This window comes from Neodothiora populina (assembly GCF_041146345.1).
Source record: "Neodothiora populina strain CPC 39397 chromosome Unknown canker_contig_1, whole genome shotgun sequence".
NCBI lineage: Eukaryota > Fungi > Ascomycota > Dothideomycetes > Dothideales > Dothioraceae > Neodothiora > Neodothiora populina.
Window position 1 is genome coordinate 88,074 of NW_027191419.1, and position 17,237 is coordinate 105,310.

General features: G+C 52.5%; 4 protein-coding genes across 4 annotated transcripts; 1 reads left to right on the plus strand and 3 right to left on the minus strand.

The window, feature by feature from the left end:
• Positions 1-404: 404 nt before the first annotated feature.
• Positions 405-1,292, minus strand: AAFC00_000020 (uncharacterized protein; the record flags this gene model as incomplete). The annotated part of the gene is made up of 2 exons (XM_069341275.1): positions 405-1,082; positions 1,143-1,292. The coding sequence occupies 2 exons, from the start codon at positions 1,290-1,292 to the stop codon at positions 405-407; spliced, it is 828 nt and encodes a 275-aa protein (XP_069196193.1).
• Positions 1,293-2,002: 710 nt separating this feature from the next.
• On the plus strand, positions 2,003-3,466 carry AAFC00_000021 (uncharacterized protein; the record flags this gene model as incomplete). Its single annotated transcript, XM_069341386.1, has 3 exons — positions 2,003-2,132; positions 2,214-3,231; positions 3,292-3,466. The coding sequence occupies 3 exons, from the start codon at positions 2,003-2,005 to the stop codon at positions 3,464-3,466; spliced, it is 1,323 nt and encodes a 440-aa protein (XP_069196194.1).
• Positions 3,467-4,182: 716 nt separating this feature from the next.
• Positions 4,183-6,879, minus strand: AAFC00_000022 (uncharacterized protein; the record flags this gene model as incomplete). The annotated part of the gene is made up of 2 exons (XM_069341493.1): positions 4,183-6,695; positions 6,762-6,879. The coding sequence occupies 2 exons, from the start codon at positions 6,877-6,879 to the stop codon at positions 4,183-4,185; spliced, it is 2,631 nt and encodes an 876-aa protein (XP_069196195.1).
• A 2,094-nt stretch (positions 6,880-8,973) lies between these two features.
• On the minus strand, positions 8,974-10,818 carry AAFC00_000023 (uncharacterized protein; the record flags this gene model as incomplete). The annotated part of the gene is made up of 7 exons (XM_069341599.1): positions 8,974-9,107; positions 9,163-9,367; positions 9,425-9,618; positions 9,815-10,163; positions 10,221-10,304; positions 10,438-10,610; positions 10,773-10,818. 7 exons carry the CDS (start codon positions 10,816-10,818, stop codon positions 8,974-8,976), a joined length of 1,185 nt encoding a protein of 394 aa, XP_069196196.1.
• Between the last annotated feature and the right edge of the window lie 6,419 nt (positions 10,819-17,237).

Sequence of the window (17,237 nt, forward strand, 5' to 3'; positions counted from 1 at the left end):
CATTCGAGCTTCATCTAATCTGCCGACAATGACCCGCTCCATCATCATCGTTTACATATCAGGTGTACAGCACGAACCATCGGTTCGATGGCTTGTGAATGCCCCGCTATGCATACCAACGCGACAAGAAGTTGCTCCAAGATAGATTACAATTTCAGCTATATGAGGCTACAAGAATAAGATAGACGTCGCATCGTGAGCCGTGTCTTGTCGCTGGACAAATCATTCGCTACCCCCATGTCCTATGTGCTTCCTATTAACGAATCGACAACATCATAACAAAACGCCGTGAATGATCAGTCTCTGGTGTAGGCTAAAAAGGCAATACTAGCAGGCTCTGGGGGGGGGGGGAATCCATTTGTCCTTGTGATAAGCAGAAACAGGACGGAAAAGAAAAGCTCTTCTCACGCCAGACCCGTGGCGCCGCCCACAGTACCCTTGAGCGTCCCGGTCGTCGTTCCCACTTTGCCCTGGACACCGTCCAAGTTGGCCTGCTTGGCAGCGCCGTTCAGTCCTGCTTGGTCGGTGACGGTGTCAATATTGGCGTTCTTCTTGATAGTTTCCGCGTGCTTGCCGACGTCTGCATTCTTCTTCATGCCTGAGGAGCCTCCAGCTCCGTTGGTGTTGCCGTTCGCGGAGCCATTGAGCTTCTTCGGAGCCGACTTCTCCTTGTGACCTTCCTTCTCCGAGCCCGAGGACGGCTGCTTGCCGACGTCACCGTTCTTCTCCGCCTCGCGAGCAGGGCCCATGATGAAACCGAGACGCCCGCCGGTGAGTGAGTTGAGCTTGTCGCCCAGTGCGGCGCCTTCTGGGGCGGGTGATTCGCCCTTGTTGAGCCACTTGAGGAGGTAGTAGCCGCCGAGGCCCCACAGGAAGAAGAAGGAAGCGGCGAGGGTGGTGAAGAAGACGGTGGGAAAGAGGACGAACAGCGCAACACAGACGGCGAACAGGGTGAAGCCTACGGCGACCAGGAGACCGACGATCAGGGCGACGACGATGGCGAAGATGAGGACGGTGACGGTGAAGAGAATGAAGAGGAACAGTGGCGGACCGGTCAAGACGAAGTTTGTCAGGAGGAAAGCCTTGGGGTTGGTGGTCAGTAATCAACAAGCAGCAGCTAGATTTTGTTTCGACAAACTCACTGATAGCTTGGGGTTTCGGATGGCGAATTGCTGCAGCTTTGCCAGCAACTCTGATCGTTTCTCTGGTGGAAAGACACTGTCGATGAGAGCTTTGCCTTTGGAGGCAACGAGGTTGCCGATGCCCTCGATTTTGCCCAAGACGGCAGACATGTTTGGACGGGTAGTCGATCAAGCCGACGCTGTCTGGGTTTGGGGTGGACAAGGACAAAGGGGAAAGGAGAAAGACTCGTCGAGGCGATGTCTAGTAAGAACAATAGCAAGGCGTGTTCAGAGAAAAGAGTTTACAGGGGTTGTTCAAAGGTAGTCTGTTTCTTGCAAGGGCTGGATTGGGGAAAGGCAGGAAGAAGACTACAGGTACCTGAGAGATGGAGGTGGATGCAACAAATTACCGGGTCATGATCGTACAGTGACGATGCACAATACCTGAAGCGAGATTGAACGTAAGGCAGTACAAGATCCCCGTGCTTCTTGCTTATAGATGACAAGACAATCTGATACTTAGCATCTCATCTCAGTGGGGGCGGCCTACAATGCTGGACTCTCTGTGTACAAGTATTTGCGAGATGGTGGAGTCTGGGAGCAAATCTTGGAAGGAAGCTGGGAAAGATGCAACCAATGACGTAGTCTTGTCGGCGCCTGCCCCGCGCAAACTTCAGATCATCAGCATCTGACTGAACCAGCAAGAGCAAAGACTTGGCATGTTGTGCATGCACAAGTTGAAGCAAACGCTGCAAACAGCCTCTATACCAATTCCATCTCAAACCCTGAAATCAATTATTTTTCGAGCTTCACATGTCAGCATATCGGAAATCAAACACCGACCGCACACCTCTGTTTCTTTCCGACACAAACGAAACGCAATGGCAGTCAAGGACAACAAGAGAAAAAGAGACGAGGGCCACGAGGCAAGACGCAGCAAAAAGACGGAGTCCTCAGCACCCATCAAAGTCCACTTTCCCGCATTGAAAGACGAATTACATCCCATCGTCGGTGAGTCTTGTTGGTCTCTGTTTGGCAATTGAGACGGAAAAGTCGGAAAAGAGAAGAAGAAATAACCAAACACGCACTCAGCCTCGTCTCCCGGCCTCAACATCCCCTCGACCACCTTCAAGACCTACAGCAAACCCACCATGACGACATGCTCGAATCACTCAGACACGCCGACTCCGTCCTCACATTCTCTCCTCCTCCACTCCTCGGCACATGCCCGACTGGACTACACGGCGCAGCAAGAAGCCTCCGGCACGAGATCCGACTACATAGCCGTCTACGACGAGGCGACCTCGACGCTGCAAGTCCTGCCCGCCCATCCTCTGACGCTCCGCACAAGCCTGCGCTCCGAGACGCAAGACGTCGCCGCCCAGAATGCCGCCCGCACCTTCGCCCGGCAGCGTGAGGAGCTAGGCATGGCCTTCGGCACGAAAAAGGCCCGCAAGGCGCTCAACGCGCGCTACGAGAACGCCATCACCACGGGCGCCGACAGGGACAAGGTCGCCGGCAAACTCGATGCCGTCGAGGCCGCAGTCATGGCTTCCGTTGACGAGGCATCCGCCGCCATGCCTGAGAGACAAGAACTGCAGGACTCGATCCTCGCGAGCAAACCCATCCCGCGTCCCAACCTGCACGCCCAGAAGATCGAGGACGCCTACCCTCTTTCTGTGCTCGTGCCCAGCGGCGAGATGCGCGCTCTGGCGGTCAAGGACTGGCAGGACGCCGTCGAGGCCAACGAAGACGTCAAGACGAGCAGCCGCTTCGTGGCGAACCGCCTGCGCAGCATCGTCAAGAGCGAAGACGTCGCCAAGCTCAAAGCCCTGCGATATCTATTGCTGCTGCTCGACTTCTACAACTCGCTGCAGCCGTCGCGCGGCGGCAAAAAAGTGCCCATCAAGGACAAGCTCAAGGCCAAAATGCCCGAGTGGTCCGACGCCCTCATCGACGCCGCACGACGCCGATTCGCCGACAACAACGAGCTCAACAAGTGGCACTTGGACAACATCACCACCCACATGGCCGCCGTTTCGCTGTACATTGACAACTGGCGCACCGACACGTTTGACCTGCGCGAAGACTTGCGCCTCGAGAACAAACAGTGAGCCCCTCTTTCCTCTCTCCAAGAATCACAGAAACTGACAAGAAAAAAAAAATACAGAATGTCGCAATACTTTCTCGAACTAGGCTGCAGAGTAGCGGCGCCGACAGAGCGCGAACAGACGGAGCTCAAAATGCCCTCGGGGTCCAAGGCCATCGTGGCCACGCGCAGAGTCGCCAAACTCAAACTGCCGCTTGAGTTTCCCAAGACCAGGAATCCGCCTAGAAGGAGGTAGTTTTCCTTTGTTTCTTTCTTTTCGCTTTGTCCTTGATCCTACATCTTCCCAAATGGCAGCGGGTGGGTTTTTCCGTCCAAGCCGTGAGACGAGTGAGGTTTATCAGGCAGTCGGAAATCCAATACATCGATTCCTTGATCCTGTCTACATGTACCGCTCCGTATGTCTATCTTTCACAAGTGCATGCATGTATATCATTCGCAACATTCAGGAAAAGTAAAAGGACGGAGATAGAGGAGAGACGTGTGAAAATGGAAGAGGGGCCGCTCTTTCCTAAAAGGATTTCACAGTAGCTGTTCAGTGCAAACAGCAGAAGGGGAAAGAGCACACTCACTCCCTCTCAAGCGTCTGAAAGGATAAGAACAGAAATAAAAGGTCCGGTAATGGTGGATATCAGGTAGATTCAGAAAACCCAAGAAATACTTTCATGTAATGTGACTTAGCTAGCTATATGCTTTTTAGTTGCTCTTCTTTCCTGTATCTATACCCTCCCATCATCATCATTGCTAGGTAGCCACTACGGGGGTCGATGAACCTGGTAGTAGGTGAATACAGCAGGTGAGGTAGATAGACAACAACAACAACAACAACCACTGTCAAAAGCCAAGAGATCGATAAGGAGAAAAGGCTTGTCCCCAAGCATCATGCTATTTCTCTTCTTCATTCTTTGAGATATTCGAATTGCAGATAGGATGCAAATAAGATGGGAAACAAAATCACACTTCTGCGGCCTCGGCTTCGGGTCCATCGACCATGGCGTCTCCGTTGCCGTTCCCATTGTCCGTCGCAGCAGCAGCAGCAGCAGCAGCGCTCTCCTCGCCCCTCCTCCGGGACTCCTCGGCCAGTTTATCCGCAGCCTCGACGGCAGCCTCGCCACACACGGCTTCCTCGACAGCGGCTCGGCGACCGAAGACGCCCGCCCATCTCTTGCCCCACGCCTGCACGAGGTCTTGCTCGACAGACTCGCCGTCGGATCTCTCGACCATTTCGTCCGCCGATGCGTTCTTGACGCCCTCGACGACATCGAGAATGTGCGCAAAGAGGTCGCGCATCGCTTGGCGTTCGCGCGCAAGTGTCTCGTCGAGCGGGTTCGGCTCCTCGGGCGACGATGGGCCGGCCAGCACGATGTCGTTTCTGGCCTTGACGATCTGGCGCATGCGGTTCGACACTTTGTTCATGGTCAGGGTGACCATCTCGTAGATTTTGGCATCTGCGAGGGCGCGGCCGTGGTTGACGTTGTCGTTCAGTGTCCAGTGCACCACGCTCTCGGGAGTAATGATGGTGTAGTTCAATAGCTTGTCGATAATGTTGACGGCGGTGCCCGGGTGGTACTCCCAGTAGGAAATGACCGAAGAGATAATCTGGCGGCGGGCGGCTTCGGATTGGGGACCGATGGCCAAGAGACGCTCCTTGCAGCGCTCGATACACGAAAGAACGTGACTGAGCGATTTGCTACCAATGTGGAGAATGCCGGTCACGTATGCGTCCGTGGACTGAACAAGAGGGTCCTCGACGCCCTGTTCGCGGGCCATCTCTTCTATCTGATCCATGACTTTCTGGATCTCCTCCTCGGGGGCCTTCTTGCGCAAAAGCTGGTAGATCTCCTTTCCCTGGGCGGCGTAAGGAGTGGCCTCGTCGAGGAACTTGAGGTCAGGGGCGTCCTTGACCTTGCCCTCGGGGATCAGAGGAGCGTACTCGGCGGGCAGAGTCTCGCGGATGCGCTTTGCAAAAGACAAACGGATCTCCTTGTCGAGTGCGCCAATGATAAAGGCCTTCTTCGGGGTGAGATCGGAGGTGTCGACTTGATCGGTCCACTCGGTCCACTTCCATCTGAACTCAAAATTACTCAGGTGATGGGCGAACCAGTCCATGTATCTGTATGCCAGCTCCATGTCCATGACATCGATGTTCTTGAAGAGGAAACGAATCGCTCGTCCCAGACTGGGGGCAACGGCGGCGGGAGCGATCTTGCAGGCCTCGGTGATGACAGAGTGGTAGTAGACGAGCTTGTGCTCGGGTGTAGGCAGAGTGAAGACTTGGCTGAAGATGGCGTCGATGACGACATCCTCAGGCTTCCAGGTGGAGCGGCCTTCGGGGACGTCTCGCAGCTTGTCAAAGGCGGTGGCGCGCTTGACAAAGGTGCCCTCGGCCCAGTAGCAGTCGATGTCGATGAGGAACTTGGCAGCGGCGTTGCGGTTGAAGTCGAGAATGTTGATTGTGTCAATGACAGCGTCGCGGATGAGGGAAGAGGCAATGTCGGAGGTGGGAGGGACGGACTCGATGTCCTGGTCGGCAAAGAGGGAAAAGTAAAGCTCAGGGAACAGAGGCTTGGGACCGGGGACGACGACGGCGGGAACAGTCAGGGAAGGCGGGAAAGGGTGTTTTTGCGACGTCTTCTGCTCGTCATCGTCGTCGTCGGCGCCGTCCATGTTGGCGTCTGGAGTGTTGAAGAGTCGGGAGATGCAGGCGAGTTTCCAGCCATTGCTGGCCTCTGCCTGGAGCTGAGACTGCAGCACGCGCAGGAAACTGCCACATGTCACGGGCTTCTGGTTCTCGCCGCCGTCAAGGGCAGGGTATGGGTCCACGAGAGCCTCGAGGGCATGTGGGGTCGAGGCAACGATGTCCGTCTTCTCCAGCAGCTCGCCAACTCTCTGATCCAATCCGGTAGCCGAAGACGAGAGGGCGTAGGGGATGGTGAGCAGGATGATCTTGACCAGTTCCAGACCCAGCGTGTCCTCGGCGGATGCAGTCTGCAGGTCGACGGCGCGGCCGAAGAGTTCGTCGAGCAGGGGAAAGATGCCGTCGTCGCTGTAGAGAGGAGAGAGACAGGCCAGGAAGCGCAGAATAAGCTTGACGATCCTCCAGTTGCCAGTGTCGATGTGTTGTTGGCAGAAGTCGGCGCTGCGCTTGACGATCTCGGCGGCGACTGCGGGCTTGTGGTTGTTTGCGTGCATGACGACCGCTGCGACGTAGGGGATCTTGAAGGGTTGTTCGCTGAGCAGGGCCAGGGTCACGTCGCAGTAGACCTCCTTGACGTAGTTGTCTTCCCAGTTCTCATACGCCAGCTTGGCAATCTCGCGGACCTCGTCTTCGGGGTTGCGCATGGGAGACTCGGCAATGGCGTTGAGTTGTTTTCTTAGTCTTGTGCCTGGCGGCGGCTCTTCGTAGCGTCTGCGTTGGTGTTGGTGCTGCGGTCTGCTGTCGCGACGGCCCTCGAAGTCATCGTCCTCTGCAAGACATCTCGAGTCAGTATAGAACTAGAACCAGAAGAATCCAGAAGGATACTGGTCTTCACCTCTGAATCTCCTCTTGCGATTGAATCCTCCTCCACCTCCTCCACGATGACCACCTCCCCCTCGTTCTCTGTCGCCGTGAGGGCGGTCTTCGCGGTGTCCACGGTCGTGATCAGCCATATCGTCTGCTGCTGGAGGACGACGAGAGTTTGTCGATGTCGATGATGAAGATGCAAAAGAAGACGATGGTTGTGGCAGATCGGTCATGGTATTATTGTTGTTTCCGAGAACATAATTGTCGGCGTCTGTCGAGTGCCAAGCCCGTCCTGCTCTTGCTCTTGCCGTCGCTCTCGCTCTTTTCTGTGTCTGCATCGATGCCAAGCCTCGAGGTCTAGAGCTGTTTCTGCTTCTGCTTCTGCCTCTGCTGTCAGTGTCTTCTCCTGCGCAGCCAGCTTGTGTCAATGCATCCATGAGTTCGCCCATCTCTATGCACTCGTTGATCTCTGTCCGTCCAGTCATGTCAACTGTACCCACGGCACCAAGGTCTCTGGCAGTCTTGTTTCTGTCGTTCCCGTTGCCGCCGCAGAATTGCTGCACAACTTCGCCTTCTTCGATCTGCATTTCCGTGAATTCTCGCCTGCCCTGCTGCCATGTCGCTTCGGGGACACTGGTCACCCTGTCCAGGATCATGCTGACTTCATCTACCATCGTCATGTCTTCGTGTATGCCCATGTTGACCTCTTGAATGGATGTTTGTCTCTATACTAGCTGCTTCTTCTTCTTCTTCTTCTTTTGGCCCCGGTATGTGACTCTTGTGAACATATGGTATAGATGTGGAAGCTATATCACAAGACATACGAGATAGTGTTCCTCGTGCTCATCGTACTGTGGTCGGATAATAGCAACCAACCTCTTGGTAAAGAAAGTGAACAAGAAGTCTTGACTGAACCCCCCATCTGAGAAATCATAAAAGCAAGAAACGACATTGCCCATACTCAAATGAATGAGCGCCGTAGTGAACCCCTTCCTGAGCCTTTTCTCCATGGCTGACCAGCAATAAGTGAAGACAATAGTGCCTTGTCTCATCACAGTTCGAAGAGAACGAACATGACTGAAAAGACAACCCTAGATCGCCTGACATAGACAAATAGTAAATATAGTGTGAATTGATACCTCATATCACAGAGCCCCCACACATACCATCCGTCTGTCTACTACCTGACCTACCGAACATGTCCTCAGTCAGTCACTCGTCTCTTGCCCCTTTTCCTTCTCGCAACCCTCATCACACGCGAGACTGAACGACTCTCCTCACGTGGTGACAACAACCTCACGCACACACGTCAGGGAAAGACCAAGTCATGTACCTCAGTCAGGCCCTGCAACAAAGCATCATCGTCATCATGGTCAAGGCAAGAGACAAAAGATCAAGCAGTGAGAAAAAAAAAAGAATTGACAGAGGAAGAAAAAATTGAAGAAAAAAGGCAAAAAGGGGGGCGGCGCTACCACCCCGCTCAGGTCCATTCACATCGTCCAAAGGTACATGCATGCAATAACACAACCTCTCCACACCCTCCTTCCCGCGACGATAAGAAATGATGCCCAAGCATACACACACTCACACGCACACACACACACCCATACACACGTAGACGTGCGCGCGTCCTGAACGCATGCTGCAATCCTCCTGCCTGCACGAGCTCACAGAGGTCCTCCTCCCTTGCTTGTTTGTTTCCCTTTCCCAAATCATCCAAATAAACTGAAAGAATTTTGCATGCTTTCGCCCGTAATCGTTCCTCTGGTATCACTCATCCCCGTCGACCACATTAACATACTCGCCCCACAAGAAGACTTCGCAGTCGAGACAGGGACCATCCCACTTGCTCAGCCCGCCCTGCGGTTCGCCCTTTTTCTTCCTTTTCTCAAGCCCCCCGAGATTGCGCAAAGAAAAGATGAAGGATGGCCCTCCGTGGACCCCGCTTCTTCATCCTTCTTCTTGCCTCCCTCTCGAAAATCCCGACATAACAAAAAAAAGGTCTTTTCTTTCGTCGTGGCCCTCATCATGGCTAATTTGACGCCGGTTGTAAACAGAGATAAGTGGTTTCATGACTTCCCCGCCAAATGCGTTCGAGTCCCTCTGGTCTATGTCGAGAAGCAGCAGCAGCAGCAACAGCCCGACCTAAGACTCAAAACATTGTAATGCATCGCTAAACTCAAGCTTCATCATGCCGTTGGGAAAGGTGGATGACACGTGCCGGCCGTGCGGGGTCTTTCTTAGTCCAATCGGGCAATCATTTCCTCTTTGGGCATGGGAGTGAAGTTGTCGATATCGATCCCTTGTGCTAGCAGGGTTGGGCGGACATGTGGCGGGACCAGGCGGTGGTTGAGATGAGGGGCGATGGAGAGTTCTAAGATGCTCGTCAGTGGTCGGTTTCCTCTTCAATTATATATATTGAGACATACCGTGACGGGTGAAAGTGAAGAGCTCGGGCAAGTCCTTGGGGGCTCCTCCTTGGTGACGAGAATCGGGGAACTTGGTGTTCGGATCGCGGAGCTCGTCGAAGAATGGGTGGACCATGGCGTCGATTGCGGAAAGTCTCTGCGTCGGCGTGTACTCCAGAAGCTTGGAGATGAGGTCAATAGCGCTTGGATCTGCCTTGCGGAAGACCTAGTCAAAGAGAATTAGAGATCGATACACAAATGTAGACCTTGGGCGATTTCGTACCTTGTTGAACGGATGAGGCTTGATCTGAGGGAATTTGTGCTCCATGTAGTTGGGGTTCATGGTTCGGATCTGGTCACGTGTAGGTGTTCCCAAGACCTTGATGATTTCGACCAATTGATCAATGCCGGACTCGCCAGGGAATAGAGGTTGACCAAGCATGAGTTCGGCCATGACACAGCCCGTCGACCATACATCTGTGTAGTATCGTTAGCTCGACCCGTCAGGAACAACAATTAAACCAGGAGCATGACAAGGCAAGACGTCGGAAGATGCTTGCACAAGTAGCAGTAGCGGTAGCAGAAGCAGCGGCGTCCATCTATAAATGGTTGCGATTCGCCAAACTGCCAGTCTGCCCGACATAGTCGAAGGCGTGGGAGGACGGATACGCACCAATCTTTGTTGTGTAATTTGTCGCACCGAAGATGAGTTCTGGAGCACGGTAATATCTACTGCAGATGTAGGAGACGTTGGGTTCGTTCTCGATGAGGATTTTGGCGCTTCCGAAATCACAGAGCTTTAGAATGCCACTGTTGGGATCGAGGAGGAGGTTTTGCGGCTTGATGTCGCGGTGGCAGATGCCCTGGGAGTGAATGTATGCCAGTGAGCGAAACAGCTGGTAGATGTAGAGCTTGATCTCGAGGATTGGCATGGTGATCTTCATCTTGCTGAAGAAGCGCGAGGCTCGATAGACGGTCTCGGGGACGAACTCGAGCACAAGATTCAGATAAACCTCATCCTTCTTTGGAGGATGTGTTAGTGACGCCATCCATTGTGCGCCTAGGGGCTCTTTGCTTACGCGCTCGCCGTTGGAATAATAGAAGGCCTTGAGCTCGACGATGTTAGGGTGTCGGACGATCCTCATAATTTGCAACTCGCGGTTCTGGTATCGCACGTGTCAGTCGAGGTTTGGAGAGGCAAGTAACAGAATCAAGTCAATAAAATCACACAGGCGCATCGAAAGTCCAGATAGACTCCAGATGTACGCAGAGTCAGAAGCCATTGGATAGTCCTACCTTGAAGCGCTTGTCTTGAAGCACACGCTTGATGGCAGCGTCTTCGCCGCTTGGTGAGAGCTTGGTCTGGAAAACGACACCAAAGGAGCCATTGCCGACCACCTTGCACTGGGTATACTGCATCTCTTTTGTCTCTCCAGTGAGCCCATCCTGGACCTTTTCGCGAATGACTTCTGTACGTCGAGAATGACCACATCAGTAACAAAACCCCCAAGAGTGTACGTGAACCAGGCGTCTCGGATGCAATGGGCGAAAACAGCACGAAGAGTGTAAAGAAGCGAACAGAAAGAGCAAGGAAAGAACGAGGGCATGTGGGATGATGAATTGAGACTGACCGCCCATGCGTAAGCTTCCAAAGGCTGAGGGCCTGTTTGACGACATGATTGCGGTTGGTGTCCAATCGATATGTCGTGCGCAATATTTAAAGGGAAATTGTCACCAGGCTGGATGATTTGTCTATGAACAGTGAAATTCAAAGAGAGGTAATCACTCTCAGAACGGTAGATGGAGGGGAGAGGGGAGGTGCTGGGTGAGGAGACGATGAACGGCTATGGGATGGTGTGCGGAGTCCCTATGTCCACGAGATGGGGCTTGGCAGGCCGCCGAAATGAACCAGAGCGCGAGATGAGGGGTGAGTGTGGATGATGACTTTTGCAAAATCACGCGGCGAAGGATGAAGGAAAGGAACGCTGCGCCGACAGAGAGAGGAAAGGGGGGTCAAGGGGAGTGAGTTTGAACAAAAGTAGGAGATGGGGGAAGCGGCGGTGGTGATGATAGTGGGAGGTGGTGGTGGTGGTGGTGGTGGAGGTGGTGGTGGTGACGATTGCAGCAGATGTGTGGTCGTTTGGGTTTCTGGTATTGAGAGGGAGATTACAGGTGCGTGGATGATGGTGGAGTGTGCTGTGCTGTGCTGTGCTCTTCTGCTGCACTGAGCTAGCTGTTCCCGTGTTGATCGTTCCTGTTGCGTAGATGCGAGACCGACAACCTTAACGCTCCAAAATGCTGGGTTCGGTAGGCAAAAGGTAAGGTAAATGTGCAACAGTGCGAGATGGGACGGCAGACGGGACCTGATGACCTGCACGTGATGACGTGTCCAAAGGTCCCCCTCGTAAGTGATCAGAAAGCAATTCCAAAAAGAACACAGCTGGAAGGGTCGAGTCGCTCTATTACGAGTGGAACAACTAAGGTATAACACAGCACCTTATGCAGACTCGGGCGTCAAGTCAAGGTTTGCAAAGTCAATTATTGGGGGGGGGGAGCTTCAGGTTCACTTGGGTAACGAAGAACGGCGGTGGTTCCTGTAAGACAAGGGCATGACGGGCGATAACACAGACACTTTTCCCACGTTCAGAACTCTGCATTCAGTACAATATACTGAGCAAACCACATCTAGGACCAATGTATGGTCAAGATAATGTAGGACCCGCAGCAGCATCGCTTGCTTGCTCTTGGTTGCTTGCTTACCTTTGCCTGCTCTGCCTGCTCTATCTGCTTGTGAACGCCCTCCAGAGACGACTCTCATTAAGGTACGGTAGCTTTCTAGTCTTTGACCCCTCCCGGGGAGGAAGGGTCATGTGCATCAATCGTCCGAGCACGGCCCTGAGCAGCAGCATCACTTTAGTCAGGCTTCTGAGGGCTTCCGTCCACGGTTTTAAGGTACAGCACTCCGTACTTTTTTGCAATTTCCCGCCCACCTAGATGTCACCAATGGTCATGTGTGTGTTGTATGGCAATAGGCCTAAACATCTAGTACGGTCAAACAAAGTCTAGACAATCTGGACAGTCAGCAGAGTGTTCACCCAACAGATTTCCAAGACAGGTAACATCTCTCACACAGTCCACTTGGGCGCATCTCTGGATCTGGACCCGTCTGCACCGGCGGTACAAAGTACCAAGCAAGTTCGAACCTCTGACGCCCGGACACTAAAATTGAGCTGTCCACGTGAGGCTCCTCACTGACCTCCTCTGACACTTTAGCGTACTGCCAAATCGTCTGACTATGATTCGTCCGCCACTCCAGTTGCTCCGTCATCAGTGGCGCTCGGTTTCTAAGACTACTGTCGGCACGCAACGATTAACTAGTGGTGTACTGTAGTTGTGGACTCTGTGGAGGAGCCTGCAGTATTGGTCGATGGTGCAAGTGGAAATAAGAGCGTAGCGAGGAAATGTCCGAGTCCTGCTGCACCTCCAGCCTTGTCTTCGCTTATTAACACTACTTGTACACACTACTCTAACATCGCAAGTCGAATGGTTCCCTGAACCAACGGCTGCCTGCAGATGAACCTCGTCTGCTCCTACGCATTGATGCATTTGCGTTGAGGCAAGCGTTGTCTATCAACCTCTCAATGATCAAGCGACACTCCAACGACCACCCGTCAGGTTCGGTCGAGCTAAGCTCGAATAAGATATTCCTATGTCGTTCAAGGCCGAGCGTTTTGCTTCTCTATCCACATACTTTGCGCTACACCTATCCCGATCCCCTGTTAAGACGGTTCGGAGCGCTCCAGACATTATGTCGTCTTTCTGCTGCAATCACACAACAATAGCCTTGTCACTTGCGCAACAAGATGACATTCGTCGCGGTTGTTCGGTTTCTGAGTTTGCGCTGAGGTCTCGATCTACCACCGAACGCATGTTTGAGATCTGCGATTTTAGCCAAGTCCCACTTTTTCCCTCATGAGCTCCGACACTATGTACTTGTACTTACCATATTGTACAGCACCAAGCACGAGGTCTCCGGGAGGGTTGGCACCCGCGGATATTATTAGGACGGATCGTCGCAATGGGCGAATCCCAACTCGACATTCGACATCATACCGTCAGGACAAGTGATGATTTATTGCTTCAGAATTTGATGGCCAAGACTTCAATTGCTATCAGCGTTAGGAACCGCACGCCTTCCTACCAAAGATCTTGAACCTCGTATCAATGGTTGAATGCTTAAGGTGGCTTACGCTCACTTTATGTCTTACTATAGCTTTTGGTCAAAAGTAAATGCCATGCTGTCTTGGCTCATATTTGGTCACCGCTTTTCGGAACAAGTATTCAATCTATGGATGTTGCTCCACAACAACCAGATCAACATGAACGTCAACAGTGCTTGCATGAACACGCTCGACATTCGGAAACTCACCGCAGCTTCTCCAATGGATTAGGAAATCAGCTGGCGTGCAGATGTGATCTTTCAATTGATGACAATACGGTAAAGCCACCTTCATCCGATACAACTTGTACCCTATGTATGCTCTCCTCGATCATCAAGTTTCTACGCAAGCGCAAGCCTCGCCCGCTCGTTTGGTCCAGCTGCAGGAACCGTGAGTCGACGATCGACGAATGGCGAAAGACAGGGGTGAGGGGATTCATGTATGAACACGTTTAGACAGACGTCAGCAGCGGAAATCCCGTCATAATTTGTAGGGAACCACTATCATTCACATGGCCTTGTGGTGAAGATACCAGGATACATGATGGCCTCATCCCCATGCATGTTTGCATATGACCTTGCCAGCCGTAGCCATGACTCCTACCCCTCCTTGCGCCCCCCCTCTCGTCGCTTACCAAAATCGTCGCGTTCCCTTTTGCCGCGTCCCGTGACTGGCTAGAGCAAGAGGCTGCGCGTGCTATAGCCAACCGTTGCTGCAGGGCGAAGAGTATGTTATACACGGCCATGCCGTGCCCATGCGCATCCCACGATCCTGTCTGAACGCCATGATTTCCTGCCTTGGGCAATAATAGAGAAAATCTCCTTGCCCTCCTGCACAGCCAAAAAGCCAAGCTTTACTACAGTATCGCCTTCGGGTACAGCAATCATGACCAAAAGGACTGCGAGGCTAAAAGAAAGGCGCGCGCGCGCGGATGTCATGGATCTCACCTGTCGGGACCTTATTATGCTTTGGCTGCTCCCGAGACAAGCTCTCGTATATCGCGATTATCGACTAGCACTGCAGATGGAACCATCACATCGTGTTTTCAGTACTGATTCCACGACTCGTGAAGCTCTGACGACTCTCGCGCCACAATTGCAAAAGCTAAACACTACGGAGTCGTACTCCGTCTGCCACTAGTTCCACAGCAGGAAGAATTGAACATAAGACTGGCGAATGGGGATTAAAGGTAATTAGCATAATTGGGGCCTGATCGTTTATTTCTGAGTAGCCGCCTTCTTGGACAATGTCATGTCAGATGGAATTGGCCTCAGGCGACCGTCGGCTCTTGATCCGCACATAACTTACGCTTCACCCACCACCCCACTTTGCACCAGCCCGCTTGCGAAAGGTACAGGCGAGAGAAATTAGAAAAGAGGTGCCCCACCTAGGTGCAGGCTGACTGGAAAAACTTGACCAATGAATTGACTAAGGTTACCCACCACCGACTAACCGATTGACCAGATGATCAGGTCCGTTGGAGCCATTATTTCTGTACTTTGGGTACCTTCTAAATTTGCGTCTGCTTATGGGTACTGTATGTCATCGAGTAGTAGTAGTAGTAGTAGTAGTAGTAGCTCGCGGGGCCTCTTCAGCCCGTGCTGTATCGTTTCTGTTTTGCAAGCTTTCGCGCATCGGAAATACTGTAGTTCGAACTTATCAGCCCTTTTTTTTTTTAGAGCACATGCCTTCGATGTTGCTTCTGGCAGTGTGAGAAGATGGATCCTCGTAAAACCCGTTCCTCTCGGTGAATTTCAGATTAAGAAACCCCTCCAAAAGAGCCTTTTGCCGCGATCCCGAGATCCGAAGAGTTAAATGATTAATTGTGGACTTTATTGCATCTCCCAAATCATGCACAATTAGATCACCCAGATGAATTATTTGTGGGTTTCTTTTCTAGGCGTTTGATTAGGTCGAACCGGTGGGTCGGTGTTGGCACTGTGCAACTAGCCGAATATGTATGTGCTGTTCGGTTTCTTACTCCGTCTGTATGATCGAAAGGAAAAGGCGAGTAGACAAAAATAATGTCAGTACTGTGAAGAGGAACGATTCCCATCGTCTCATCGATCGATTGTCTATTTCTGTTCACAATCATCTAGTTGTGGAAGTCTCCATGGTCAAAATAATAGCCTGGCCACAATGATAGAGAGGAAGCATCTCAACTGCGAGATACAGTAAGTCAACCCAACCCATCGCGCACTCCGCGACACGATTCTTGAAGAGCAGAACCATCAACAGTCGCAACCACCTCAAAAGCAAACCTATCTTGCTGTGGTACCATGGGTAAAACAAAAATCCATGACAACGACTCGCAAATCGAGCCCTCACCTCATCCGATGAAAAGAGAGGGGGAAAAAAAGGCCCTACGGACAGAGAACCACAACCCACTGCCCATCCCTCCGAAGATGCACCATCCACTTGCGGAAGAACAAAGGGAGAAAAACCCTCCCTTCCCCTCCCATCCCATCCCATCCTATCGCGCATGTGTCGTCGGTCCTTTTGCTGTGAGATTTTGTCGTATCGCTGCTTTGCTAAATCCCACATGAATTGGTTTCCTGTCTCGCTCCGAGATGCTTGTGGAGATCTAGATTGGAGACCCACCTTTACTTGTGGATCTGAAGGTTCTTCGTCTTCTGTTTCGATGAGGAGGGGGTTGGTTGGCGTCGTTGCTTGCTGTGGTAGGAGACTGGTGTGATGAAATGGTCCATTGGGGGTGAGCATATTATATGATGAAGTCGATTGATAGGGTCTTTGGGATACAGTCTTTGAGCGAAGTTATGACGGTAATCACTGCGACGATGGGACCTTTCACCTATCGTGTAATATGGTAATGAAGATATTGTCATGGTATAGAAGCCGAACTTCAAGCACACACATAGGACAATCTTGGAGCATTCGTTAGAGCAAGATCCTACATTTCAGTCATGTCCACATGGAGGAGGTGCTTGTTTAGACTAGAGGAAACCATCTCTATATCGAAATACAGACAAACATTACGCTACTTAGAAACAGACATCTTTCCATCAGAGCGCCATGCCTTCAGGCCACTCAGGTATTTCAATCTCGCGACCAAGGATCCCTGGCCGGTCACGAGTGCCTCCAGGTGTGGAAGGTGAGGACTGAGTTTCCTTGGGCATGGACGATTCTACACCGCTCTCATCATTTACATTGAGACCGTCACTGTCGTAGTCGAATCCCCTGCTCTCCTGTTCGGTCAGACCTGAATCGAGGCTTTGACTGCCAGCTAATGCGCCATCATTATACGCAGCGAGTCGCGACAGATCGTGGTCAGTCGGTCCATCAGGGCCATCCTCAACGCGAGCAGAGTCAAGCTCTTCGGGCGTAGCAGCTTGCACACGCAACGACAGTTCTTCGATACTGTCGTCGAGCCTATCGATGGGGCTGCTCGCGGTCGCAGCTCCGTCACGAGTCGCAGGTCTGTCCTCGGTACCTTCCGACAGATCTGCACCAGTGCTGCGACGAAACTCACTGTTACTTCTTCCGATTGGGGTGTCGCGGCTGCCCCTTCTCCAGAAGACCCCCCTCTGTCTACGACCATCCCACTTGTCTTTACTCGTCATGTCGTCTGAAGTTGGACTAGCGAAGTCGATGTCATCGGCGCGAGGGCTCGAAGGGCTGACCAGATCTGGACTCTGAGGGGGACTTCCGCCATAGTAAGAAGAGGGAAAGCGCTGGCCGCGCCACTTGCTCCTACCCAGCTGCTGCAGTAGAGGAACCTCGAGAGTTGCACCCATACCGCTTCGAGCGAAGATGACCAGACCTAGACACAACAAGATGAGCGTGCTTTGCACTACGCCCACTCGTTTCTGCCACACTAGCTCTTCGGCCATAAGTCTGAGTCGTTCAGAGACCATG